Below are 26384 nucleotides of genomic sequence, written 5' to 3'. Positions count from 1 at the left end.
TTTTAAAATCATATATTAATATATTTAAATTACAAAAAAAACTTAAATAAATAATAAAAGTAAAGAAGGAGAAAAAAGTGCGGTAACTCTATGCATTGATAATGTGGCATGGTGATATGTCATACTATGTTCAATTATGTGGTGATGTGATGATTTGTCATGAGCTGCGTTAATTCTTCTTAGTATTGATGTGGCTTGATGACACGGTGTTACGTAAGCAGTCGACCATGACGTGTCGTTTGGCCTCGTAGATTATACTGTTGATTTAGTCAAAGTTAGTTATTTTTTATATAAATTCCACAAGTTAGTTATTTAGTTAATATTTCTTTAAAATGGGTAATTTAGTAAAATTTCCTTCTTTTATTTGCAGTCGGAAACAAAACCGGCGGGCGGCGAGTCCGCTCTCTGTTTCCCTCTCTCATTCGATTTTCTTCTTCCGCAGTTGCTTGCATTCTTATAACCCTCAGCTCGAAGAAGAGAACGAAGCTCAGATTCCAGCTGTATGAGATAGATAGACAGCAGCAAATTCAAAACTGGTTCTCGCCTTCTGTTAGTGCGCAAAAGCGCGCTCTTGCGAGTGGCTGCAATCTGCATTACGAGATAAGATGTAAGTGATAGCTGATACACTTTTGTTTCTTTTACGTTCTTTATTTATACCTTTCGTTCGAATCAGAGGGGGAAACGGTTTTCTTCCCTTACCCCCCTTCCTTGTTTAATTTCGATGGAAGCGAACGGGATGGCAGGGGGAATGATACCGGGGATAGGAGGGGGAATGCTGGGTCTGGACATGCCTGTGCATCAAAGTCAGCATCACCCACAAATGATCCCTTTTGCATCCTCCGACCATCATTCCCAGGAGCCGCAGAAGCAGCACGGGTATGGGTACATGGGGAAGGGGAAAGCGGCGCCAGGTACGGATTTGAGCGACGAGGACGACCAGGTTTTCGGGGACGAAGCTGTGGCTGTTGACGGAAGCGGGAAGCGAGTGTCGCCGTGGCATCGGATGAAGTGGACGGACAGCATGGTGAGGCTCTTGATCATGGTGGTGTACTACGTGGGCGGCGACGACTGGGGCGGTGCCTGCGGCGGCGGCGACGGGCCGGACAAGAAGAAGGGGGGCGGCGGTGGGCTGTTGCAGAAGAAGGGTAAGTGGAAATCGATGTCGCGAGCGATGATGGAGAAGGGGTTTTACGTGTCTCCGCAGCAATGCGAGGACAAGTTCAACGATCTGAATAAGAGGTACAAGAGGGTGAACGATATCCTAGGGAAGGGGACTGCGTGCCGGGTGGTGGAGAACCAGAGCCTGCTCGACACCCTCGACCACATCTCACCTAAGACAAAGGAGGAAGTTCGGAAGCTCCTCAACTCCAAGCATCTCTTCTTCCGGGAGATGTGTGCTTATCACAGCAGCTGCGCCAACAACAGCGCCGCAGTCGCTCACAACCAGTCCGAATCGGTAGGGGTCACCCTTGATTCCTCGTTGCAGCATCAACAGCCGCCGCAGAGATGCTCCCACGAGGCGAATGGGGAGAAGGATGTTGGCAAAGCAAGCGGCGGGTATCACTACGAGGAAGAAGAGGGGGACGACGACGAAGACGAAGACGAAGACGACGACGACGATGATGAAGGCGACGATGATATGGAAGAACAAACGGAGCACGGGCATCAGGGGGACGAGAAGGGTGGCAGAAAAAGATTCATGAAGAGAAAGCGAAGCCCATTAATGGAGCAGTCGTCGTCGTCGTCCCCAGTCCAGCAACTTAGAAACGAGCTGATGAGGATGGCGGAGGACGGATCGAAGATCTTGTGTGAACAAAAGGACTGGATAAGGAAACGAACGGTGGAGCTGGAGGAGCAGCGGGCGAGTTACCAGTTGGAAGCGCTGGAGCTGGAGAAACAACGGTTCAAGTGGCTGAAATTCAGCGGTAAGAAGGAGAGGGAGCTCGAGAGGCTGAAACTCGACAACGAGCGGCGCCGCCTGGAGAACGATCGCATGGTTCTCCTCCTCCGCCACAAGGACCTCGAGCTCGAGCTCCGCGCTAAGAGGCCCGAACCCCCCTCCCTCACCGGTGGCAGTTGATCTTCATCCACCCAATTCAGACCACCTCGCCTCGATACGTTAGTTTTTTGTACAGCTTTTTGTGTTCAATCTGTTCTTCTCAAATTTCTACTCCACTTCACCAATCTCCGATGCTTAAACTTACGCTGCAGGTTTTGGTTTTTCCATGTCATTGAGATTCAATCTTCCAGTCGCCCAGTGCGTCTCCATTAAAAAAATTGCAAAAACGATCACCAATGAACATCTAGTCTTATCCTAGCAAATCTGACATCTGAATTGCTCCAGTTTTCAAGTCTTTGTTTCTCAGTTTCGAGTGAGCTGACAAAATTTTGATTATAAATCTCCGGTCCGGAGCATATGAATGCAGCAAAAACTTGTCTTCATCACCTCTTATTTTCTTCTCTCTCAAACAACAGAAAACAATGAGCATCTAGTCTTATCCTTTAAAAAATACTAAAATCGTTTAATATTTTTATTGAATCTTAAAGAAATAGATTAATTCAATAAATATAAGCTAAGAAGCACAAGAATTATTACTTATTTATCTTACTAATGTTATGAAAAATGAAAAATGACTAAGTCTGATCAAACCCAAGTCAACAAATCGGTTTAAGTTTGACCATCGATTAACTTGAATAACTAAAAAATTAAGTATAAAAAATTGGGTGTTCTATTGTTTTAAAACCTGAACAGGAAAAAGAGGAGAAAATCCAGGTGGCCCCCCAAAAAATCGAATTTGATCATCATGGACCAGCAAGGGCTGCGCAGGGACCAGCAGCAGGAGCCATTCACTTGAGTCCCGCGAATTCGATTTCAGTCAAGTAAGCAGGGCTTCGACCCGGAGGCAACGAGGGAGAGGAAGAGAGTGACGATGATGATGACAGCTGCTCCATTCGTGAGCAGAACAGAATCAGCGCAGTACCGTCTCTACGAGTTCACCAAGACGGCTTTGATCAAAATATTCGCCACTCCGTATGCTGCCGTGTGCGATTTTTACTGCGGAGGCGGAGTAGACACTGACAAGTGGAACGACGCCCAAATCGGTCATTATATTGGAATAGGTTCTGCTCTCTCTGCTTCTCTTTCTGCTTCATGGTTCATAGGGTTTATCGTATTTGTGATGAATTTGACCGGTGGGTGTAGACGCTTCCTCGACGGGGATTACTGAAGCTAGGGAATTGTGGGCGAGCCAGACGAAGCCGTACACTGCTGAGTTCTGCGAGCTCGATCCTTGTACAGTTGAGTGATGTTTTCTCTTCCTATCAAATCGCAAATTGTAATTTAATTGTGACTTCGATGCGCATTTGGGTTGTCATTTTCTCTAAAAAAATCAGTTTTTAAGTATAGTTGCCTTTTTGGTTTGTGGTTCATTAACAAAGTATTCCCGTTGTTGATGACTAAAGGCAGCTATTGGCATGGGTCACTGCTTCAGGTTTTCAACAACCCAATCAAGGTTGATCAATTTGGTCTAGTCACGAATTTTGGTTTAGAATAAAATAGGAGAAACAGGAAGAAATTAAACACTACAAAGATGTTCATATGTTATATTCTTTTTTATGATGATAGTAATTTCATTAGTTTCTGATGTCAATTCTACCTTGGATAGATGATTTTCCTATCTCCGAGGTAGTTGAAGAAACTGATTATTCTTGTTTATACTCAAGCGTTCAGTTCAACATTTACCTCGGAAGACTCAGGAGAATCAGAAATTAAGACAGATTGTGGGGGAAAAGGGAAGTTCTGAGAATAAAAGGGTACCTAAGAAGATATCTGGTCATTTTCCAGTAAATGGAATTAAGGGCAAGAGTAATTAAGTCTTGGAAAATCTGCTTACTAATCATGAAAAATTCTCCTGGCTGACCAACCTCCCCACTGTGTAGACTTATTTATTTATTTATTTTTGTGGTTTGGAGATGACCTTAGTGGAAATTCTGTCTTGGCAGGAAAACCTAGAAGCCTATTTGCAAGACAAAGGCGTTCCGGTTGATATTGTATGCTGTATGCAGCATCTGCAGGTTTAATGAGTCTTTCCATCTTACCTTCTTGAATTGTTATCTGCCATTTGTTTGATTAGTAACCTGCAGAGGATAAAATGGTGTATTTGCAGTTATGTTTTGAAACGGAGGAAAGAGCAAAGAGTCTTCTTCAAAATGTTGCTTCTCTATTGAAACCCGGGGGCTACTTTTTTGGTATTACTCCTGATTCGTCTACAATATGGTACACATTACTTCTACTCATATCTGTTCTGTTTGCAGCTATCCAACTTATATTAATCCTGTTATCTATTTTCGACTCACCAATATAGTTAAAAGAAAGAAAAGAACAGAAACTTTTGAGTCACCAATGTTGCATATCATTCGTGCTTCACTTTCAAGTATTAAAAGATAGTTTCCTTACCAGTTAAAATATGTTGCATTGCTTCATCATTTGATTTCATGAAGCACTGAAGTGGATCCCTGTTGAGTTGCTGAAAATTAGGTTAGAATACGCGACACATTAAAGCTGGAACACATGGGGAAAATATTCAATAGTACTGAAGAGCATTAGAGAATACATGACAAGAAGTTCGCATGAGAGCTCTGTTTATGCTTGGTCTTTAGAACTGCTATAAGTATTTCATTTTAAAATAATATTTGTTTTGTTCTGTACAATATCCGTTCACATTCAATAGTGTCACATGATAGATAGACCGGGTAATAGCTTGCATTTTGTGAATATCCGCAAGGTCTTCTGCATCGTCATAGTTGTTCTGAGATGATGAGAAATGGCATTGTTTGAATTGACATTCCATGGCATTTGAGTAATTTGACAATGTTCTACCATAGATATAAATAAAGTTAAGTTCTTTTATCGCGGTTTCGTTTAAAGAGAAATAGTTTCAATCATTCATCTGGATGGATATTTCAGGGCAAAGTACCAAAAAATGGTGGAGGCATTGCATAATAAGGGAGCTGGCGTGAAGCCTAATCCAGTAGCAAATTGCATAAGATCAGAGAACTACATCATTACTTTTGAAGTTGAGGAAGAGAAGTAAATTTGAGATTATGTTTGCCTTTTATGCTTATTATGTGTGAAGCTATTTCCTAGAAGCTTTGCATCACTCTGACATGAGCTTCAGAATAAATTTTCAGATTTCCTTTTTTTGGAAAGAAATACCAGTTGAAGTTTGCTAATGATATTGCTTCTGAGACTTACAACTTGGTTCATTTTCCAAGCTTGATCAGGTGAAACACCATTGTCTTCTTAGTTTTTAAGCTTTTTTAGTCAAGCTGAACTTTACATTGCTTTTTTACTTTTTAGCATATACTTTCTCACTGCAAAACTAGCAGGTTGGCTAGAGAAGCTGGTTTGGAATACGTTGAAATTCAGAACTTGACTGAATTTTATGAAGATAACAGGTAATTCTGTTGGCATTGTATAGATCCTTCTATATTTTGGAATTTAGAAATCGGCTTATCTCTGCAATAGGTCATTTATAAAAAGCCTCTTACACCATGCTTGTTTTTTCTTTTCTGTTTTTTTGTCCTGGATGATTATTATATCTCTTACCTTTCTTTTCTGTGTTTTTTTTCCTGGGTAATTATCGTATCTCTTACCAGCCAAGTTACGTTTTCACCAACAAATTCTCTAATGAGCTGAAAATTGTTTATAAATGTGTTCGTAGAGCGCAATTTGCTGGTTTGCTTCACGGTTATGGTCCAAATCTCATAGATCCCCGTGGAAAGCTTCTTGCTCGATCTTTTGATATCTTAGGTGATTTTCCCTTCACTAGGTTGCATTATGTTGTCTAGATATTGTTCGTCTCCAGGTAAAACTACTCATTAGTTCTTATCAACAGGTTTATACAGTACCTTCATATTTCAAAAGCCAGACCCTGATTTTATTCCTCCAGTTTCTACTCCTCCCGTGCTGGATGGGTCCCATGCAGAAGACGTGAGTGTTTTCTTCATAATCTTAGACTTCCTCTTTGCTGAATTCATGCTCTCATCTTGTTTTCTGGCATGTAGAGGGAGTGGCAGAGCAGTGGGCGGAGACATCAGACTTCAGTGGACGACGAAAAGAATGGCCATTTGGATATAACACTTCCTGCGGTGGATTCAGGGAAAGGAATATTGGGTCCAGGACCTGCAGATCAGAGATTTCCAGATTTCTACTAAACTCCCACACTCCTCACGTAGCTTCTTAAATTTGAAAAGTGAGGTTCAGGATGCAGATAGGTTAGTTGAAAACCTCTTGTAAATGGTTGCTGTATACTGTAACTCTATATTGGATGACTTGCAGGAAGTTGTTTCGGAAACTGTTTTAGAATCTCAGCGTCCTCTCAGAAATGAATGTGACTTGGTTTCTCAGCGATACTATGTACTAAATTTGATTAAATTAGCTTTATTTTCAATTTTAATCGAATTTATCAATAATTAGAAATTTAATAATTTTTAAAATAAAATATTTAGATGATTATATAAAGAGGTTGTAAGGTGAGATTTCTTCAATGGAGATTTCTATTTAGAAGTCAGCAGGTATAAACCCGTTGGAAGTGGAAACAAACGGTTATATTTAAAATTCTACAAATTGAGCAGGAAAAAGGCCGAGTGCGAACATGCGCCAACCTCTTAACGAATCGTCCGAGTTGAACTCGAGCCTTCTCTAGTTCTCCATCCGAAAATCCACATACGGGAGAGAAAGCTCTGGACTTGGGGAAGGAGGAGCCATCGGAAAAAAAAAACTTTAAATTTCCCCCGCCATCTTCTCCTCCCATGTATGTGGAGAGCTTTTTGGGAGGGGAAGAGAGATGGGGCAAAAGTGAAACTGATATGTAGTATTTAGTGAGATCGAGAGCGGGCGTTAAAATAGGTACAAGGATGGATTTATCTTGGTTGCCTGCCTTTCTTCTCGGGGCGGGCTGCTTTGCTCTTGGCTATTTGATCGCGAATCGCCGTCGCCAATTTCTCTCCCTTCCGGCCGCCAGCGTCGACGCTGTTGACCAAAAGAAGAGTAAGCAGCAGCAGCCATCGCAGACTCTGGAGATCGAAAAACTCGCAGATATTCTCGAAGACTTCAAAATGGTTAGCTTCGTGCTTTTACTCGATTCAGTTTGGTTGAACTGGCGTTTGTTGTTGAAGATTTCCCACAAATGTCACCCACTCACGCTTACTCTCGTTGGTTTCTTTTGTAGGTTCTAGTCGTAAGAAATGATCTGAAGATGGGGAAGGGAAAGATTGCTGCTCAATGCAGGTTAGTCTTAGAAGTAAAGTACGTTAAATATTCGGTGGTTTTCCTCCTCCCTTTTTCTGGGTTTGCTTGGCGAATGTTGTCCGCCTTCTTTCATCGACACGCTGGTTAAGATTGGATTGATGGATTTTTGCCCTCGTCTCGGCAAATAAGTGATAAAGCTTGCAAAGGGAAAAGGAAAATGTTAATTGATCTTACTGCCTTGGAAAGGCATGGCAGGGAAGTGCTTTTATTTGTAGTATCAAGTCTTTTGCAAGGTTATTCACGAAAAAAAAAGGTATTTTGCAAGGTTAACTGTATCTTCGAGAGACACTATGCCTATGCAATTGTATGGCTTCTTTCTTGTTTGAATGATGTCTGATCTTCACAAACTCTTGCAACGGATTTAGCGGAGAGGCAGATGTGAGACTGATCCTCGTATTCATCTCATACAAATTACCTATTGTTTCTTTTCACAGTAGTCAGTGAGCACAGTCGAACATTAAACGGGAAACAGAAACTATTTACTTGCATCCTTACAGTAGCATTTTGTGCAAGGTAAAGTAAATGTGGAAGATTGACCAAACTTTTTCATAAGTGGACTTGGAATTTGTGAATCTGACATTCAACTGGTTTGGAATTTCGATTATAAGTTATATTTTCTCTTCAAGATGTCCGAAGTTTAATCAAGGCAATCATAACTTTAGCTTTTCCTTTTTGATTCCCATTTTTGTAATTTGAGTTTCGACAAAGAGGTACAGCATTCTTTGTTTCAGTTATTATTGCTCATGTCTCTAAGGAAGGCTGTAGACACAACGTATTTTTTTCTTGTGGCCCTTATAACATGTGCTTAAAAGGTATGGTTGGCTTCCAGTGTGGACAAGTGTTCTCCTCCAGATTTACAGTTTGATTAGATTAAGATGTCCTACCACGACAATACGTTGAAACTCCTGAGCCATGCAGCTTGATTGGCATGAAGTAAACATCTGACCTTTGCAAGATGGGGTTGTCTTTGAGAAATTGTGTTGTAAACTAGTTTCCTGTTCTTGATCTTGTGAGGCCATTACCACGTGCTTAACATACTGCTGTTGGTTCTTGGTTGCACATTAGCTTGTGCTTATGCATTCCTGTGTGTCAATATTCTCTTTTAGTTTCTAAAAGCTCATACTTCAGTTCTAATTATTGGTCTATTTGGCATCACCATAATCCTGTTATATTTTTCAATTCAATTTGACTGACATGATTGTGTTTGCTGTCACTGGGTTGCTAGTCATGCAACTCTAGGTCTATACAAGAAGCTCGTTAAAAAGGCTCCAAAAGCATTGAACAGGTGCACTCTTGTACTTATTAAGTGTGATTGGTTTGAACTTATCTTCTCCTCATTCTTTCGTTCTTAAGTTGAATTCTGCATATTGCTGTGTTTCCACTCTTTTTAGATGGGAGATGTGTGGGCAAGTTAAGGTTGTTGTGAAAATTGAAAGTGAGGAAGAAATGTTGATTTTACAGGTAAGTCGTAATATACCAGTCACACCATAACTTGCTTCTTTTTATGGAAAATATTCTCTGCACACCATAACTTTTTTTTTATGAAAGGCGATTTTATTAAGAGAGAGAACCAAGAGAAACAAAAACGGGGGAGATAACCCCTAACAACAAGGGATTGCAAGAAGGCTCTCTGCTTGGCCAGAACTTTGATGGCCAATAGGTGGCGAAATATATTTGCTAACCCTTTTTTATGAACTATTAAGGGGAGATTCAAGCTGGACCTCCATGAGCTAAATGTTTATCTAGCAATAAGCTTCCGAAACTTTAACTTATTTATTAGCTGTCAAATAACAATAATCTCTGGCAACATTTTAATGAGAAAAACCAATAATCTCTTGCAAGTTGCTGCAATGGAAATGTTATAGATAATGGCTTTGGTGCTAATTGTTTTCTCCTTTTCTGAATATTAATCACACATGTGCATCCGATTTACCTGAGTTTCTTCATAAGATCATCCAATCCCCCCCCCCCCCCCCCCCCCCTTGTTTTCTCTATCTCTTTGGTATTTCTCAAATAGGGAGGGAATCAATCAAAATCACTAGCCATTCGCTTCTTCTACATGCAATAGTGCTCACTTCTGGAGAGTAATCATCATTTAATAAATGCTGCTCACTATATCACTAGCTCTCACACCCTCTCTCCCGTGAACAAGCCCACCGTGAAAGTGTGAACTCATGCCCCTTGGCACAATCCGACAACTAACAGTAGTGTCCATAATGCTGAGGGGTTTGTGTGCTTGCTCAAACCCTTAAGGAATGGGGCCATGAAGCTAATGCACAATTAATGGCCCAGGCTATAAAGAGCTCGCTGCCTTAAGCCAGATCTCCTTATTTTCTGAGACCCTCATAGTTTGTCTTACCTATATCCAGTAGAATAGTCAAACCAGCTTACCGGACTAAAAAAACTTGATGGATATATGTCTGTTCATAAACTGCTCTCTTCAGATTACTTGTGGGATCAGACATCAAGTCAGTTTGTTTTCTGCTCAGACACCGGTTTTATGAACTTGAGCCAAGGCCTCACAATAATGAACCCTCCATGGTGGCCACCAAGCCAATACTCAATCCGCATGTTTTCTCCTTGACTTCTGTGTTTTCCATTATGCTTGGTGTATTTTAACTAGATAACAGTCTTCTGTTGTCATTTATTTCCTTTGCTACATTATATTGCTTCTTTGAGCTGTCACAGGAAAGAGCAAAGTCACTGAACTTACCCACTCATGTTACTATTGATGCTGGGAGAACGCAAATTGCACCTAGTGAGCAACTCATGAAACTTGTGTTTTCATTCATACCATTATGCTGTCAATCTTTTCTTTTATTGTCTGATGTTATAATGTCAACCTTAACTGGTTAAATTTCTCTCCTTTTCAGATTCAAGGACAGTAATGGCCATCCTTGGTAGGTTTTTAATTTTCTTTATCACTCATTTAGTTTAGCTTAGTTTCATTACAAGATGGGCAGGTAATTGTTCGAAGTCAATGCTATCTATGTGCGTAGAAAAATTATTAACATTGATTTAAGTTGTTCAGACTTGTGTTTTTTACAACTCAATTTGAAATATAAGAATACCTGATACTGCCGCTTTGTTGAGACTATTGTATGGTGTGCCTTTAAATTGTGGTAAAAAGACTTGTATCATCCCTTTCTAAGGTATTTAGAGAGAGAGCCCCTGGAACATTTGGTCCTGCTGAGGAGTCATTTTTATCTTGGCAGCATCCATTAGATCATTTGCTTTCTTTTCTTTTGACTCCGAAAGCCCTATCCGATCATTTTGATAGCATGGGAACTTTTAGAGCTGCATTATCCTTGACTGTCAATGATCTCTCTTCAATATGTAACCATCGAGTAATTATTACCGAGTCTTTTCATTCTTGGTGCCGTATGTTTTTCCACTTCATCGGCTGTCCCTTGATGGCACTCCCGCTGCATCTTAATGCTCCGTGTCCTTTGCCGTTCTGATTGGACTGTAAAAATCTATGAAGATTTTTCACTGTATGAGCTATATGGTTTTGAAATGACCTTGTTATTTTTCATCTTTTTTTGTTTGCAGGACCTGCTGATATGGTCGACGATGTTACAGGTGGGCTGAAGCTGTTGTAAGGTACTCAAATCGAGCCCCTTTCACTGGCGAAAATCGTGGCCAAGTTATAGTATGGGTGACAAAAAAACCTCTTGGCAGCTAACATAAGAGATTTTGCTGAAAATTTCCGAGACTAGAATGCTGAGGAGCTGGTGTTCATTTGGCTGGGTTTAAGACTTTTTGTTCTTTGTTTTTTATCATCTTTTGTATTGTTCTAAATGCCAAAGAAAGTCTTTCTCTAACGTTTTTGTCAGAGTAGGTTCCTGATTTTGCACAAAGGGATCGAACTGTTCAAATAATGAAACAGAACTCTGGAACCCTGAATGCCTCAAATAAAAACTTACACAGTTTGTAGTTGTTGTTGATAACAGAAACATTGATTTAGTTAATGGTTGTTTCCATTCAGGTGAGAATTGGTAGCGTTTTAAACTGTGAGCTACATCTCAGTATTTCAAAACTTACACCAGTTGCCGATCATGCGATTCAATCAAGTTGCCACCAATTCAATGTATAACAAAACGAATAACTCACTTCAAATGGTGTTATTTTACTTTCAATAAAAATATAAGTGAAAGTAGTCACTTCAGTCATATATTAAAATTACTACTTGTTCAACTTCACTATTACTCATTTTAGTATATTCTTTTAAAAAAATTTGATTGTCTTGATTTTTGGGATAAATGCAATAGAACTTCATCTCATCTGCAAGCGTACCTGGACAACTCACTTGTTTTTTGCTTGTAATTATCGCTCCCTCGGAGCAATTTCTCGAAATCGATCGCGACGGTCGTGAGATGATGGAACCCCCTCCTTTTCAGGAAGCCACTCGCTGCGACGTCTGTAAATGCAGTTTTAACACTTTCAGAAGACGGGTCAGTCTCTGTGCTCCGGACGGATGATTCCCTCCCTCTAAAATTCTCCTTTGTTTTTCATGAGGCTTCCATCCTGTTTTGTTCCGTTCTCTAATCGTTTTATTTTTTTCTGGATTTTTATCAGTTATTTGTCAGGATTTTAACATTCTTTGTAATTATCTGCATGACTCGATGCGATACTGGTATAGTTCACAGAGAAAAATAATAATCTTTCAAGGACGTGCTGATGCTTGGTTTCGAATATAATAAGTGTTTACTGGTTATTAGCACTTACAATTTCCACATGTTCCGTAATTTACTGCATTTCCTCCTTAATTAGTACCTAATTGCTTGTGCGGATCATCCAGGTGCATTACCCATTGGTGATCCAACAGGGAAATTGGATCTGGTAAATGTATCTTTGCTTACTGGTTGCGATCTGATACTGTGTTTTATTTCCACCAGTCGTTGGTCAAATTGGTCTTGAATTAAGTGGGCGGCTTTATTCGCGGATGTTTTCTGAAGATATTGCTCACAGATTGTCAAACTTAGTAATGGTAGCTAATAAACTCGTGAATCATCAGCTGTTTTTACCAGTTTCAATGAAAAAAATCAATGCTTCTAGTGGAATCCAAGCTGCGTTTTCTGAACAAAGTTTTGATTGTGGTTGCTTTTATTTCACTGAGTTCACAATTATTATAGGACAGAGTCTGATGCTGCAAAATATCTTTTTGTTACATGAGCTAGATGTAGGGATGGGATATAAGAACAGCATTAAAATTCAGCATCATTGTCAGGTGATGTCGCACTTCTTATGTCAAGATTGGAGCACCACCAATGTGGTGTATGTTCTCGAAGAATCACGCGTTGATTATGGAAACTATGGGAATAGGAGACATGTGGAAGCAAAGAAACATCCAGCCTTGTTGGCTTTGGTTGTCTAAGAAGAGAAGTTAGACGTCTATAGCTCATATTTGTTACAACTATGCTTGAAATCTTCTTATTGTGGGAGATTGACATCCTTTTATGGATGTAATACTGCTTTTTTTTTTTTTTGGACATCCGGCTTTTGCATTGAATCTGAATGTGCTAATTTAGCACCTATCTGCCCTGTTTTTTTTTTTTTTCCTGCTTGAAAATATCATTTATCCTTCTTTTAATATCAATAATACTCTAAGCATCCTCCCTATGGAGTATGGACCTGTTACAAAACAGACATTCCAGGTAACTCGATGGTAGAACTGGACTCTGCTATCAGTTTATCAAGTTCCGACATGATGAAAAAGTTCAAAGGTTTCCATATTCAGCTCTACAAGGCTGCAAGTTCTAGTGATCAAGTGTACATCTTCAAGGCTGTGAGCCTCATCGTTCTGATTATTTATTTATTTATATATTTATTTATTTTTTACACACTTCCATGACTGCTAATTTAAGTATTAAATGCAAATTTTTACTGTTCAAGAAAAATCAAATGCAATTGATGAGGCAACAAGCCTCTCCAGGCACTTTCAGATTACTAAGGCTGTATGTCATATGTACTTGAGATGTTATCCATCAGTCGTTTTGTCTAGGAGCCAATGTCTTAATGAACATCTAACATTTCTTTATGGTTTATTTATGCTGCAAACATTTAAGTTGATATGATTTTTCAGCTGACATTTTGATCTTTTGTTGAGTGTATAGTCGGCCATCTGCCATGGTGCTTTATTTCTTTTTGGTCTATATTTTTGTGCTAGAGTTGAAAAATATCTGACCCACGGACTGCCTGGTATATGATATACCCATGCATTTCCCTGGGTAGCCAAGACCAATGTGGTAATGGTTTAGTTGGCATGCTATAAAAAGTAAGAAGAAAAAAGGTTGAAGAGAGAGAATCAGAGGGAGAGAAAGTGGAGAAGAGAAATTGAGAAAATGACTGAGTTTGGGGACCTGCACGTCCCCCAGCCTCTATTTATAATCAAGGCTGAGTGCAATTTACAACATTGCCCCTACTTTATGTAAAATCCCTAATTCTCTATATCTCCTACTCTACGTGTCCTCTTTACATAAAATTTGGGCCATAGACATAGTTTGACATGTAGAACAAGATTACATCATGAAATATAAATAATGAAAAGGTAAAATAACCAAAATGCCCCTATTCTTGTTTTTCAACACATACAATTACCTTTTTCAATGCATAGCCACATAATTTCAGTTTAGTTTTTCAAAGCTTTGTTATTTTCTATATTCTATTATATATTGCTGTTTTCTTGAAGTTGCGCTTCTTTGTTACTAACTTGTGGTTAATCTTACACTAGCTGTTCAAGTTTTCTCATGACATGTGATTATGGCCGGAGGGGAAGGGGGATTATGTTAAGCTTTCTTTAAATGCTTGCATGCCACATTGCCTGCTGCACTTTGATCTATATGGCAACATAAACGTTTTCTAAACCATGCAGCATAACCACATAGGGGCCCAAAAGCACAGCTTTTCAGTCCTTGTGGGGGTTACTGCCATAAAAAATTGGCTTAGGTTTCTGAAATGGCTTTCCTTTATCTGTGCAGCATCATTGCCGATGTTGTGGCAGGACTTTGTGCCATGAGCATTCATCAACTCAAATAGTAAGCTATAAATTCCTCTTTGGCAATTTCCCTGTTTTTAGTCATGTGAGCTTTTCCTAAACACTTTTTTTATCATCCTTAATGGTTGATCACTATTTTTCAGGCATTACCACAATATGGCATATACTCTAATGTTAGGGTCTGCATTGATTGTTTTAACAATCCCTCTAGGTATATCTCTTACTGTTGTTTTATTTCGATGGTACCCTTGAAGATTTTTTTGTTTTCCTTACTAATTATTCATCTATGAATGAATAGAAATAAATGATTTTGAAGAAGGTCTTTGATTTCCTGACAGTTTTTGAAACTAAAAATGTACAAAAGAATCTTTCAGAATGTTGTTATTGTGGTCACTTGTTTTGATTTTATATTTCAATTATGTAGTTGTTACTTCGGAGTTAATTCTAAATATACTTTGGCTATTAGATCTGCAAATAACGACAACCAGATTCCTTCAGTTAGTGTTGAGACTGTAACAAATAACATTTCAAGTCTAGATGTGAGTGACGATGTTGATGTCCAACCCAAAGCACCTGCTGCCCCAGCCCCCGTAAATGTTCCTGAGTGCAAGTGTGGGATGCCTTTATGCATTTGTGAAGCTCCAGTTCCACCTACAGATCCATCTCTGCTGCAGGTATTATGTCTGACTGAAATTGACAATCCTTTTGTTTGCCTCTTAAGTGTATATCTTTCCTGCAGCTGCAAAAACCTACAACTTCGACTGCCCACTTGAATGCTAGAGCAAAAAAGCCTACCAACACACAACAAACCGAAGGTCGTGCTGCGAAGAGTGTGAGCTCTGCTTCAAACAGCAAGCAGAGGTTTGTTCCATCCCATGTCTCATGCGTTCATGTTACAGGGGGTGCAGGGTTTGGTAGCTAAAAAGTTAGATGTTTGCATAAATATACATGCTCACAAGCACTTTAAAGAGTTAAAATGTTCAAGGGCATGCTAGAAGATCAAGGATCTGCTATGGATAGATTATAACTTCAGAACATTGAAAGCCGTTGGTTGTATTTTACAATTTGTCGATAGTGAAACTTGCTGATTTGTGCTATGATAGCTTCAGTTGGATTTACTTGAAGGAACTTGGTTAGTTATAAATCCACCTACACCTAGTTGGTTAGTGTGTATATTCATTCTGGCTCAATTTTTCAATTTGAAGCAAACATTTTCAATCTATTTTCACCATTATCTATCTATTTGCAAACATATTATGTTTAACTATTATTTAACCTATAAAATCTATTTCTGATTTCTTTATACTAAAGCTATTTAGGATGTTAAACTTACGGTTTTATATAAAAAAAGGTCATAGGTTTATAAGGTAAGAATGTTATAGAAAAAGCTTTGTATGTTTGTTATATCATTTGTGAAATTTCCTGTTGCCTCTTGGGACTGGTCATGTTCTTTTTGTTGTATTCCATAGTTGTTTTATTTATTTATTTATTTTTTGAATATTGTATTCCATATTTGCTACTCATCTCTGTAATCTAAGAGTTTCTAGCAATAAAAGCTTTTCCTTGAGGATTTTCATTTCACATTAAAATGACTAAGAGTTAAATTTAACGTTGCAGCAAAGATTTGACCATCTTTAATATATTTATAATGTGACGATTGTAAGTTTACGGGTAATTTTGTTATTTCACAATCAAAGAAAAGATTGAGAAATTATATGCTGCTTATAACTATTGTTTTATTGGAATTATTTGGAAAATTCTGCATAGGATATTGCACAAGCAACTGTAAGTATTCACTTTGGCTGCTTATTCCTTTTTTTTCCCTGTACTTCGTGTTGTTTTAGAGACAAAAAGTGCATCCTGTATTACGTTTAGAATGGTCTTCTCATTCACTAGACCAGAACTTAAGAAGGTGTTAAAATTTTGCTTGAATGCTGAACGTCATTGCAAACTTTCAGTCTCACTTACAGCTCTGCTTGCCTCATCAGAACTAGACAGTATTGGTTTGTTACATGGATTTCTTGCCAATCAGAATTATTTGACACTTCCAAGACTTCTATGCCAAATTCTATTGAGGCTGAGTTGCTTGCCCTGCTTATGGCCTGAGAATGTCATAGTCGTTATTTTTCTGAGGGTCTGATGGTTGAGGGTGATTCATTGTCCGTCATCAGTTGGGCCTCCCATTACTTCTCTCTACTTTGGTGCCTCGTGAAGCTCCTCGATAGATTATTGACATTTCTCATGGAACATCAATGACTTGGACTCATATACCAAGAGAAGCGAACTCCTTTACTGACTCTTTGGCTACGGATGGAGCTCTCTGTCAACATCTTGTTGTTGGTGGCTCCATTCCTTTGCCCTGTGATGTGTATTATTTGGATGTTTCTTTTTTTTTCAAACTTATATGTTTTTTTTCTTTATGGTTTGCTGCCTTTTCTTGTAGTTTCCTGTTTTAGATACTAGTAAGTTCTTTATAATGAAAAGAGTCTTTATACTGATGTCAAGAATTACTATGCAGTTCTTTCTTCAATCTCAGCCAAGCTTCCGACGGTGCCTTGTATAAGCTCGGTGGGGATTATGAAGTTAGCGGGGAGGTATAGATGCTTATGTGGAACCCAAGTGAAAGTTTGATGCATTGCTATATGCAGAATTATTCATATGGAGTGACTTGCTTATATTTTCCTCTTTAGGGCTTAAGAGAAGCCATTAAGAACCATGATGCTGCTGCTGTAAAAAAGCTTCTGAATGAGGTAGCCTGATATACTATTTTGAGTTTCTTCTTTTCTTTCTTTCTTTCTTTCGTTCTTTCTTTCTTTCTTTCTTTCTTTCTTGCTTCTTCTTCTTTTCTATTATTTATTTATGGTATTGTTTTCTTTTATCGCTGGGTTCATGACCTAAAACTTCATAAACTTGGCAGGGAGTGGATGCAAACTACTGTGACAAGCAAGGGTTCTCCCTGCTACATTTGGTATGGACATATTGTTTATGAGTATGATTTGATCGTGTCTATTGTCTGACAAACAAAGTTTGTTTGCAGGCTGCTCTCTTCAATCAGACAGAAATAGCTTTTATTCTCATGGACAAGGGAGCAAGGTCGGACTGTAAGAATGCACAAGGTAGTTCCCATCTTAATTTCCTCATAAATTGGTTAACTGACTGTGTCAAGTTGCATTCCTTAATCTTGTATGTTAAGTTAAACTTTTGATTTTGTTTCTTTAAGAAGGTTTCTGTAATAATTCTCTGATTTTTGAGTTTGCACATGTTACATGCGATCAAATAAAATGTTACAAATCAAATTCCTGGACATGGGCTGTTTTTGCAATTTTCATTGCTGGGGAAGCAAGCCTTACGGCTGGGCTGAGAGTAGATACTCTTATTTGCTTTTCTACCTTTGAACAATATTTGAATATTACTGAATAAGACTAGAAACTGGTTGTGATGAGCAGGAGAAACACCAATAGAGTGTGCTCCTACCATGTTACAGTATAAAATGCAAAAGAAGCTGGAAGAAGGTAGATAGCAGCGATTACCCATGCAGTCCTTGCCAAGAGTTCTCCGTCCTTTTCAGTAAGTCCATATTTCTCCTCTGAAATTCGATTTCTGTTAATCCTATAATATGTCTCAGTATTGGTGCACATTCATATACTGACTGGCACTGGTTACTGTATTCATCCTTAGCGATCAACCACATTCTCTGTTCTGTGAATCAGAGGCATACTCTTAAAAGAGTCATGGTTGACATGGCTGTTAAGCTCTTGAACACGTTTACTTCCATTTTACCATGTACTGGATTATTATCATTTTCACTATTTTGATGCCTGATTCATACTTAATACTTCCTGGAATGATGGTAGGCCCCTGAGACCCGTTCAATAAAAAAAAAAAAAAAATTAGACCAAAAATAAGAGAAAAAGAAATCCAGAGGGAGGGAAATGAAAATATAAGAAAAAAAAAGTGATTTTCTCTTTACCACGATTATTTACGGTCCTTGATTCTTTAAAAAAAATCTTTACCGTGATTATTTTTCAGCATATTGCTACTACATTTGCTCTTTTTTTCCCAAAGAAAAAAATCAGAGAATTGGACTCTATTTACCAATATATTATTTATTAATATAAAATAAATATAAAAATATATTTACCAATATATCATTTAGTAATTTAGTAATTTATGTATTTTTTGGTTTAAATGTGCTACTGACTTATTTTAATACGAGAATTAATAAATTAATTATATGTATAACTAATGTCACATATTTTTTACAGATTTACATTGTATTGTAACTATCATTTCAGAGAGATCTATCGGGTTTTTCTTATTTTGTGTCACAAAATGATGATCCCGAACTGAAATGAACACTGGACTTATGCGCAACTTAGCAAATTAGCATATTTACATAAAGACGCCCTCCCTAGGTATGCGCAACTTTGAAATTCTGTCACTCGTCGGGTACACGTTAGCGATATTCCTCTCGGCTCTCGCCCTGACAAATCATCCGCACGAACGATCGAACCGAAAGAAGGAGAAATGAAACACGACAACCACGCGACGGCCACTCCCTCCATTCTGCTGGCATTGACCTTTTCCTGCTTCGGCCCTTCCCCTCCCGACTAAAAACCAACCTTCCTGTTTTACCCTTGTCCTTCAAATCTTCCCTGGAATTCTCCACCGACGTTCCTCGCTGAACCTTGATCTCTCTTTTGCTATCTCTTAGGTGAAGCCCCGATCCGTGCTTCGACTTCTGCTCATCGTTTTGGGAGCGGAGAGAACAGTGTTTGTAACTAATCTCTCTCTCTCTCTTTTTTTCCCCAAACTTTCGAGGATTGCTACAGGTTGGAGTTTGTCTTCGTTGCTGGAGTGATATATTTCGTTTCGTGGAATGGATTTTTGATTTCCTCTTATCATTGGGAATTTTTCGCCGGAATTTGTTTTGATATGTGATGGATTGGGACGGTGGAAACAAGTTCCTTCTCGATGGGACTCGATGAAATTTTGAAAATTCAATGCTCTGCGGGATTCCCATATTCTATATATATATATATATTTTCTATTGATATCTTCTTCTGTGGATAGATGCGGGGATCTCCTTTATCTATGAATAGTTGGAACTTCACGAAACTCATCGACACTCAGAATCCGGAAGCTTTTCTAGGCTCCCGAATGATGGATATTGTTTATTTTGGATCCGATGGATGCTCTGTTTCGTTTGTTAATTGGGTTGCTTGATTTATGAAGAATATGGGATCTAATCCTCAACGATTTGCATCGTCACATACAGGCGGATGAGCACAGTTGGTGATTTCATGTTCGTTTGGTAATAGGAGAATATTTGCGTAAGTTTCTCTTTATTAGCGGGAAAGCTTCTGTAGATTAATATTTTGCGGGTTTGAAAGTTCGACTGTGGTGCCGGCCGGCCAGGGAATCAGATAAGAGTTGACTTAATTGTTTGTGGAAGAACTCAAGAGGCGGATTTAGGCAGCAAACAATGGTTGATATATGAACTTCGTGGACTCCGACAAAGTTTCTTTGTTCCGACCTATTGGGCATGGAATTTCTCCCGGTGGAGGTCATAGGAAATATATTGTCCAGGCTTGCAGCAGCCAGGGATGTAGTAATTGCCTCTGCAACTTGCCGGAAATGGCGGGAGGCTTGTCGTAATCACCTCCACTCCCTTTCTTTCAATTCAAATGATTGGCCTGTCTACCGTGATCTTACTACCAGTCGTTTGGAGATTCTTATAACCCAAACAATATTTCAAACAAAGGGCTTACATTGCCTTTCCATCATAATGGATGATGTAGATCAATTCTCAGCAGCCCCTGTGATTGCATGGTTAATGTACACTAGAGAAACCTTGCGTATGTTACTCTATAATGTCCGAACAAGTCCAAATGTTAACATTCTGGAAAAATGTGGTCGCCAAAAGCTTGAAGTTTTGGTTCTTGCCCATAATTCTATTACAGGGGTTGAACCCAGCTACCAAAAGTTTCCTTGCTTGACGTCTCTCTCTTTAAGTCATGTTAGTATTTCAGCATTGGATTTGAATCTTCTTCTCTCTGCATGCCCAAAAATAGAAATTTTTACTCTTGTCAACCCTGATATTGCAATGTCAGATGCCCAAGCCACAATGGAGCTCAGCAGCCCCACACTGAAGAGTGTTTATGTTGAAGCAATTAGCTTGGACAAATTCATACTGGAAGCTGATAGTCTTGAAAACTTGTACCTGAAAGACTCAACGCTTGAGCTGTTTGAGCTTGTGAGTAAAGGCTCTCTGCAACATCTTAAAATTGATGATGTTAGTGTCATTCACTTGGATATCGGGGATAGTACCGAACATTTGGAAGTTGTTGATGTTAGTAACTTTACAATAATGTGGCCAAAGTTCTACCAGATGATATCAAAATCTGCTAAACTAAGAAAGCTTCGGCTATGGGGAGTAGTGTTTGATGATGAGGATGAAATTGTCGATTTGGAGACAATAGCTGTTTGTTTCCCGCAGTTAAGTCATCTTTCACTAAGTTATGATTTGAGAGATGGATTGCTTCACTATTCATTGCATGGTTCATCCTGTTTGGAGAATGTGGTGATCCTGGAACTGGGATTTACAGTAATAAGTGACCTCTTTGGGCACTGGGTAGCAGACCTCCTTGAGAGATGCCCTAATCTTAAGAAGCTGGTCATCCATGGCAATGTATCAGATACAAAATCTCGTGAAGAATGCCAATTGTTGGGCAATTTTACTTCATCTATTGTTCGGCTTATGAGGAGACACGTGAATGTTGATGTGCAGTTCGAGTATGAATAAACTTTATTTGAATGCTTTTGTGGGTATTCAAGTTTTGACATCTTTTATGAGAAGATAAATTATATCTTTCACATGTAGAATTTCAGCTGTCTTTCTTCCTTTTTTTGTTTGAAAAATCTTGTTTTTTTTTTTTTTAGTCAAATAGTATTGTTAGGCTATTTGGATGGTCTTAGGTTAAGTACCTATGCCTTTTACTCCTGACAGGCTGGTCTTTTGGGATATATTGGCTAGGTGTTTAACATTTGGTATCAAAACAGGCTCCAGAGGCTGGATTAAAATTACTGGTAGGTCGCGTCTAGGTATTATCGTGGTTGGGCCAGTGTCGTTGCGCCGTTGTGGTCGTTGGCTCGCAAAGGTGGGGTGTAATGTTATGGTCCAGGGTTAAGTACCTATGCCTTCTCCTCCTGACAGACCGGTCTTTTGGGATGTATTATCTAGGTGTTTAACACTTGTTCCCTTTTTTATTTATAGGTCATTTAGACAATCTTTTGCCACTTGAACGGATTGCAATCGAAAGTTTATTTTAAGGGCTTATTGAGCAGCATAACATATTTAATGAACATCATTAATAACTTGAATGTTTGTATCATCAAAATTATCTCAATGCAGATCTTGAGATAAATAAGGTTAAGTATAAAAACTTTTAAGTATATAAAATATTATTAGTGTTGTTCAATCCCAATTGCAAATACATTCCCATGTAAATGTCAAAAACATTAATAAAGAAATGGTTCCACATACTATGAGACAAAAGTCAATTATGTTCACTCATGAGAAGATGGTACATATTTAAGTTGAAGTATGTTTTTTACTTTATTTTATTATTACTGCAACACACTCGCTATTGTATTTTAAAATTCGTAGGGTGAAAATATTATGAGATTAAGACATTTATGATTACTCATCAATCGCTACAAGTGGACTAAAGGTGATAAGCAAGTTTAGCTTGTCTGTTCCCACTCAATAGTCTTCTTCTTACATATCACAACTTAAGGATGAGTCGCAACAGACTTGGTAGGCTTTGAGTCAAACTAAAGAGCAATTGAAGGATTCTAACTACCTAACTCAAGAGCGGTTGAAAAAGTTTTACTATGATATTAATGAGCGGTTGAGGTCTCTACAAGAGGTGTATGAGCAAATGATAAACATTAATGAAGTGCCATAGTGTTTTTTAAAGTGGCATGTAGAGAGTGAGAGTCGTCTCTCTTTAAATCCTCCTTTGGATTGAAGTGTTTTATATCTTTTTATGGATTTTTTGTCATTTTTGTATAGTTGTTATGATTTTTGTTGCATTTTAATAATTTAATTATTCTTTATTGATTTTTTTATTGGCTCATTTCTTTTTTAGGATTATTTTTTTAAAGGTAAAACACAAATATTTTAAAAAATTGTTTAATAATTTCTCAAGGGAGTGAAAATAAGAAATTGATAGGTAGAAGGTTTTAAAATTTTATTTTGAAAATTTCCAAAAGATATGTAAATTTTTTGCTAGTATATTCTTCATCTCTGCCAAAAAATTGATTCTTTTAGCCAAAAACTTTCAAAACTGTACTCCAAAATTACAATGTAACTAGCAAAGATTTTAAATTCCTACCAGAGAAATTCAATTTAGTTGGTAGAGATTTCAAACTGTAGGTAACATGAAAATTCAGGTTATGCTTAAAATTTTGTTAAACCTATTCACCTTCAACCCAATATACTATCAAATATGTGAAATCCTAAACAATTTGTATTTTACAATAAGAATTTAAAATCGACAAATCTCTCTCTCTCTCTCTCTCTTCATAATTTAAACAAGAGAAGAGCTAAATAGTTTCATTACTTCAACTTCAAATGGCTCAATAAAAACACAGTATTATAACTTTATGTCAAAGGATTCCTGCATAAATATGGACACATTTTACTGATCATAAATCTGGTAAAAAAGTAGAACATAAGAACACGATGGATCATGTAAATGACTGGTGAAACATAGCAGCAGCAGCAGGGTAGTAACCCGCCTCACTGCTAATGTAATTTGCTTAACTCGACACAACCATTAGTGCAGGCCTGAAGGCACCCCTCCGAGGTGATACGATGGCTGATTGTCATACACTGAGGCATGCATTTTTCCACGCAGCTCTTGGCTGCACATATCTGCACAGAAACCACTGCCACCAAGAGGCAGACGAGGAAGATCACCACAACTGCTTTGTTTCTAGCCATTTCGTATCTCTGTGTAGTGTTTGAAGCTCTACTTTTCTTCAGTTTTCTAATGTCGGAAATGAAGAAGCCTGGTTTTAATAGGTTCTGGTTTGGAACCGAAGAACTATTTTGGGCATGGAAATGGATGGAAGAGAGAGAAAGATGGTAGGTTTCAGTGTCGTTGTTGATGGACAAGACAGAAAGGTGGCATGCAGGTTCTTGCACAAAAGCCATTGCTACCAAGAGATAAATGAGGAAGATTGCCAGAACTGCTTTGTTGCCAGCCATTTCATTTTCTTCCTTAGAAAGATATTGTATGTTATATTTATAATAATATCAATATCTCTATTTTATGATTAAAATTTTATAAAAATAAGAAAATTTCAAATGAACATGAACATAAATGAATAAAAATTAATTTTTAAGGTATTTAATTTAAATTTGATCACTAATTAAAAATGAGAGCATCTAAGCTTAAACAAAATTCGGTCGATACTCCTTTCAAGGTTCAAATGAGTTTTTTTTTTAATTTGATGAAGGTTGTTTTAGGAATTTTGTTAAATAATATGGTAAAAGAAATAGTTTGGTTATTCATCAGGTTTGTGAAAAAAAAATTTGTCTACTGGGCTTTTCTTTTACTTATAATCATTTGTTAATGCTATTAGTAATCTTCTTGTTCTTACCATTTCCTATATTACAATTTTGTAATGAGATCACTCAAGTTGGGACTTATTTCCAATAGGAATTTATTATCTTCTTTTCATTTATGAATTCAAACACAATTGATGTCTATTTTCTTCTACTATGTGTTTTCTATTAAGTTGTGAAACTTAATTAATGCCTTACGCCTTACGCGAATCGACCTCGATATATCGACTGCTGTTTCATTAAGGGTAGTTTAGGGATTTCACTCTTGTTTGATGGTTGTTCGAGTTTTCTCTTTAAATTTGGGGCACCACTATTAGGATTTATCATCGATAAAGATCATTAGTCGCAGCTGAGAGAGGTTAGATAAAACAACGAGTATGTACGATTTCTCTTGTAAACTATTTCATTTTCATAGTGGATTACTGTAGTGGCAGAAGACAAGATATAGTCTTACCTTGAGGTGAACCTGTATAAATCTTATTGTTATTCGTGCATGTTTTTCCTTTTTCTACAATTATTATTATTGTTCTCGATAGTTTTGAATTAGGGTGTCTAATTCCTAACATTTTCATGTGTATGAGTATATGACTTTACCACTAAGAATACCAAAGCAGATGCCATTAAGAACAAAAAAGGAGGGAGAGGTTCGACCTCTTCCCAGCCTTTTGTTCTTTGCAAGAGCCCTCCAATGGTGATTAAGAGCTCTTAAGACATTTATTTTCGGTAACAACAAGATTTATACAACTTACAAGATCCTCCCAGATCTAAAGATTTGTTAATCCTACTTATATAATGGAAATATAATTTTATATCAAATACTTCTGCACAAAAATGCAAAAGAAAATTTAAACCTTCCATCCGAAGCAAAAACATGCAATTCTTTTCGATTCACCAGTCTGATACAAAACCTAGCATTAGTAGCAACAACAGCAAGAGACAAATGAGGACGATGACCACTTCGTTGCTCAGTGTCCTCTGAAATACTCATCGCATCCTTTAGTGCAGGCGTTGTGGCACTCCTCCTCGGTGACGCGGGAACTGATTGACATACACTGTGGCATACATGCCTCCATGCAAGTCCTAGCTCCGTGTATCTGCATAGAAGCCATTGCTACCAAGAGACAGATGAGGACGATGACCACAACTGCTTTGTTTCCAGCCATTTCGTTTTCTACTTGGTTAAATCTTTAGTGCTTGATTTTCTAAGTTTCTGATTGTGGAATTGAAAAAAACAGCTACTATTTATAAGTTTCTGATTCGAAAACTAGGAATTATTTGTGGCATAGAAGTGGATGGAAGAGAGTGGAAGACGGTCAAAGATGGAAATTTTGATTGGTTTCTCTAGTTTTACAAGAACAACGAGAAGAGGTCAAAGATTAATGAAGGATTTGGAATTTTTTAGTTTATTTTATTACTCTTTTAGATGATATTTCATGTATTTTATCATGTAATTTATATGTAAAATATGTAAAAATAATAAATTATAGTTAATTAAAATCTGGTGATTTTTTTTTTATATTTTGTAGAAATATTCAAATATTTATTAGATAACTCCATATTGGTGATAACAAAAAGTTTGATAATGAGTTTTTTGGAAAAAAATATTATACCAATGTGGCATTCAATTATACATATTAAGAAAAGAAGGATGTTGGACTCAAGTCTAAGCCAACATTGGTTACACCCATTTTTGTTCTTTAAAAATTGACTTTGTTAATTGAGTCCGATCAAGGCTGAAGGGATTCACTTGAAATAGAAAAATCGAATTCCTCTCTACAATTCGATCCAACTCATCCAAGTCGCAAGTCGTTGTAGGAAGAACAGGAAAAATAGGAACGGACAAGACAAAATTTACGATGGTTCGGCTGAGCCTACGTCCACTAGAACGATGTGGATAAATCTTTCACTAAAGATAACCAGGGTTACATAATCTTTATATAATATTAAACTCTAGAGGTATTTGTGTCAAAAATACACAAATACCCCTATACATTAATATCCCCCCAACCTTATATTATATAAGCCATATGCTCAACAATCTCCACTTTGGCGAATATTCACCCCTTAAGATAGAAAACATAACTTAGGATTCCACCTGGAAGAATAGGTTGGGGACCGTCTCTCATTAGCAATTGGAAACATTTATCAAGTTCCCTATCATTTTCTTCCCTTGGGAAACTCCACCAACTCCCATGGCTGGTTTTTATGCAGAGACTACTGAGCCATATGCTCAACACAAGCCTACTTAGCAAATTAGCGAAGCATGGTATTTTTCTAATGATACAAATATATGGTAATTAGTAATTGTACATTTGATACAAAGACATGGTAACATTGCTACTATAATTGTTTATTAGTTTTGAATTACAAGATCATATTTATAAAAAAAAAATCTAAATTTTTTAGAAAATGTGATGTCCAAGAAGCTATTTTAGAAA

At 37.7% G+C, this 26384-nt stretch overlaps 5 protein-coding genes across 9 annotated transcripts; all 5 read left to right on the top strand.

The window, feature by feature from the left end:
• The first annotated feature begins 414 nt into the window (after nt 1-414).
• LOC137956375 (stress response protein nst1-like) lies at nt 415-2312 on the top strand. The gene is made up of 2 exons (XM_068803851.1): nt 415-607; nt 744-2312. Exon 2 carries the CDS (start codon nt 749-751, stop codon nt 2078-2080), a length of 1332 nt encoding a protein of 443 aa, XP_068659952.1. The 5' UTR covers nt 415-607; nt 744-748; the 3' UTR covers nt 2081-2312.
• Nucleotides 2313-2789: 477 nt separating this feature from the next.
• Nucleotides 2790-6402, top strand: LOC137956564 (mRNA cap guanine-N7 methyltransferase 2). The gene is made up of 10 exons (XM_068804107.1): nt 2790-3120; nt 3203-3297; nt 4003-4074; nt 4167-4276; nt 4967-5089; nt 5191-5283; nt 5389-5457; nt 5724-5812; nt 5898-5992; nt 6067-6402. The coding sequence occupies exons 1-10, from the start codon at nt 2931-2933 to the stop codon at nt 6214-6216; spliced, it is 1086 nt and encodes a 361-aa protein (XP_068660208.1). The 5' UTR covers nt 2790-2930; the 3' UTR covers nt 6217-6402.
• Nucleotides 6403-6722: 320 nt separating this feature from the next.
• LOC137956399 (uncharacterized) lies at nt 6723-11268 on the top strand. Its single transcript, XM_068803885.1, has 7 exons — nt 6723-7122; nt 7233-7291; nt 8538-8597; nt 8704-8773; nt 10001-10070; nt 10186-10212; nt 10865-11268. The coding sequence occupies exons 1-7, from the start codon at nt 6919-6921 to the stop codon at nt 10912-10914; spliced, it is 540 nt and encodes a 179-aa protein (XP_068659986.1). The 5' UTR covers nt 6723-6918; the 3' UTR covers nt 10915-11268.
• A 336-nt stretch (nt 11269-11604) lies between these two features.
• Nucleotides 11605-18137, top strand: LOC137955746 (uncharacterized). 5 transcript variants are annotated; one of them, XM_068802848.1, is made up of 12 exons: nt 11691-11766; nt 12114-12154; nt 12961-13100; nt 14293-14349; nt 14453-14520; nt 14776-14983; nt 15031-15170; nt 16828-16903; nt 17000-17059; nt 17227-17277; nt 17347-17425; nt 17756-18137. In XM_068802848.1, the coding sequence occupies exons 3-12, from the start codon at nt 12978-12980 to the stop codon at nt 17827-17829; spliced, it is 936 nt and encodes a 311-aa protein (XP_068658949.1). In that variant the 5' UTR covers nt 11691-11766; nt 12114-12154; nt 12961-12977; the 3' UTR covers nt 17830-18137. The 5 variants fall into 5 exon arrangements, with proteins under 5 accessions (XP_068658951.1, XP_068658949.1, XP_068658947.1 ...); XM_068802846.1 differs by having other exon boundaries at nt 12543-13100; XM_068802849.1 differs by having other exon boundaries at nt 12114-13100; nt 15049-15170.
• Nucleotides 18138-18816: 679 nt separating this feature from the next.
• Nucleotides 18817-21178, top strand: LOC137956720 (F-box/LRR-repeat protein At1g67190-like). The gene has a single exon (XM_068804312.1). It carries the CDS (start codon nt 19855-19857, stop codon nt 21112-21114), a length of 1260 nt encoding a protein of 419 aa, XP_068660413.1. The 5' UTR covers nt 18817-19854; the 3' UTR covers nt 21115-21178.
• The last annotated feature ends 5206 nt before the right edge of the window (nt 21179-26384 follow it).

Source organism: Aristolochia californica, unplaced genomic scaffold (genome assembly GCF_029961685.1).
Source record: "Aristolochia californica isolate CCGP_79_NKW_82.1479 unplaced genomic scaffold, dmAriCali1.0.hap1 SCAF_2, whole genome shotgun sequence".
Taxonomy (NCBI): domain Eukaryota; kingdom Viridiplantae; phylum Streptophyta; class Magnoliopsida; order Piperales; family Aristolochiaceae; genus Aristolochia; species Aristolochia californica.
Note: the sequence above shows the minus strand (reverse complement) of the source record. Positions and strands in the feature narration are given on the sequence as shown.

Excerpts from the sequence above, each read along its gene's own strand:
- LOC137956375 (XM_068803851.1), top strand. The coding sequence starts at position 749 with ATGATACCGGGGATAGGAGGGGGAATGCTGGGTCTGGACATGCCTGTG.
- LOC137956564 (XM_068804107.1), top strand. The coding sequence starts at position 2,931 with ATGATGATGACAGCTGCTCCATTCGTGAGCAGAACAGAATCAGCGCAG. Across the intron at positions 3,298-4,002 it reads GCGAGCTCGATCCTTGTACA|GAAAACCTAGAAGCCTATTT; the intron begins GTTGAGTGATGT and ends CTGTCTTGGCAG. Across the intron at positions 5,458-5,723 it reads GAATTTTATGAAGATAACAG|AGCGCAATTTGCTGGTTTGC; the intron begins GTAATTCTGTTG and ends ATGTGTTCGTAG.
- LOC137956399 (XM_068803885.1), top strand. The coding sequence starts at position 6,919 with ATGGATTTATCTTGGTTGCCTGCCTTTCTTCTCGGGGCGGGCTGCTTT. Across the intron at positions 7,292-8,537 it reads AAGATTGCTGCTCAATGCAG|TCATGCAACTCTAGGTCTAT; the intron begins GTTAGTCTTAGA and ends CTGGGTTGCTAG. Across the intron at positions 10,071-10,185 it reads GAGAACGCAAATTGCACCTA|ATTCAAGGACAGTAATGGCC; the intron begins GTGAGCAACTCA and ends TCTCCTTTTCAG.
- LOC137955746 (XM_068802848.1), top strand. The coding sequence starts at position 12,978 with ATGGTAGAACTGGACTCTGCTATCAGTTTATCAAGTTCCGACATGATG. Across the intron at positions 14,521-14,775 it reads TGTTTTAACAATCCCTCTAG|ATCTGCAAATAACGACAACC; the intron begins GTATATCTCTTA and ends TTTGGCTATTAG. Across the intron at positions 17,060-17,226 it reads TAAAAAAGCTTCTGAATGAG|GGAGTGGATGCAAACTACTG; the intron begins GTAGCCTGATAT and ends TAAACTTGGCAG.
- LOC137956720 (XM_068804312.1), top strand. The coding sequence starts at position 19,855 with ATGGAATTTCTCCCGGTGGAGGTCATAGGAAATATATTGTCCAGGCTT.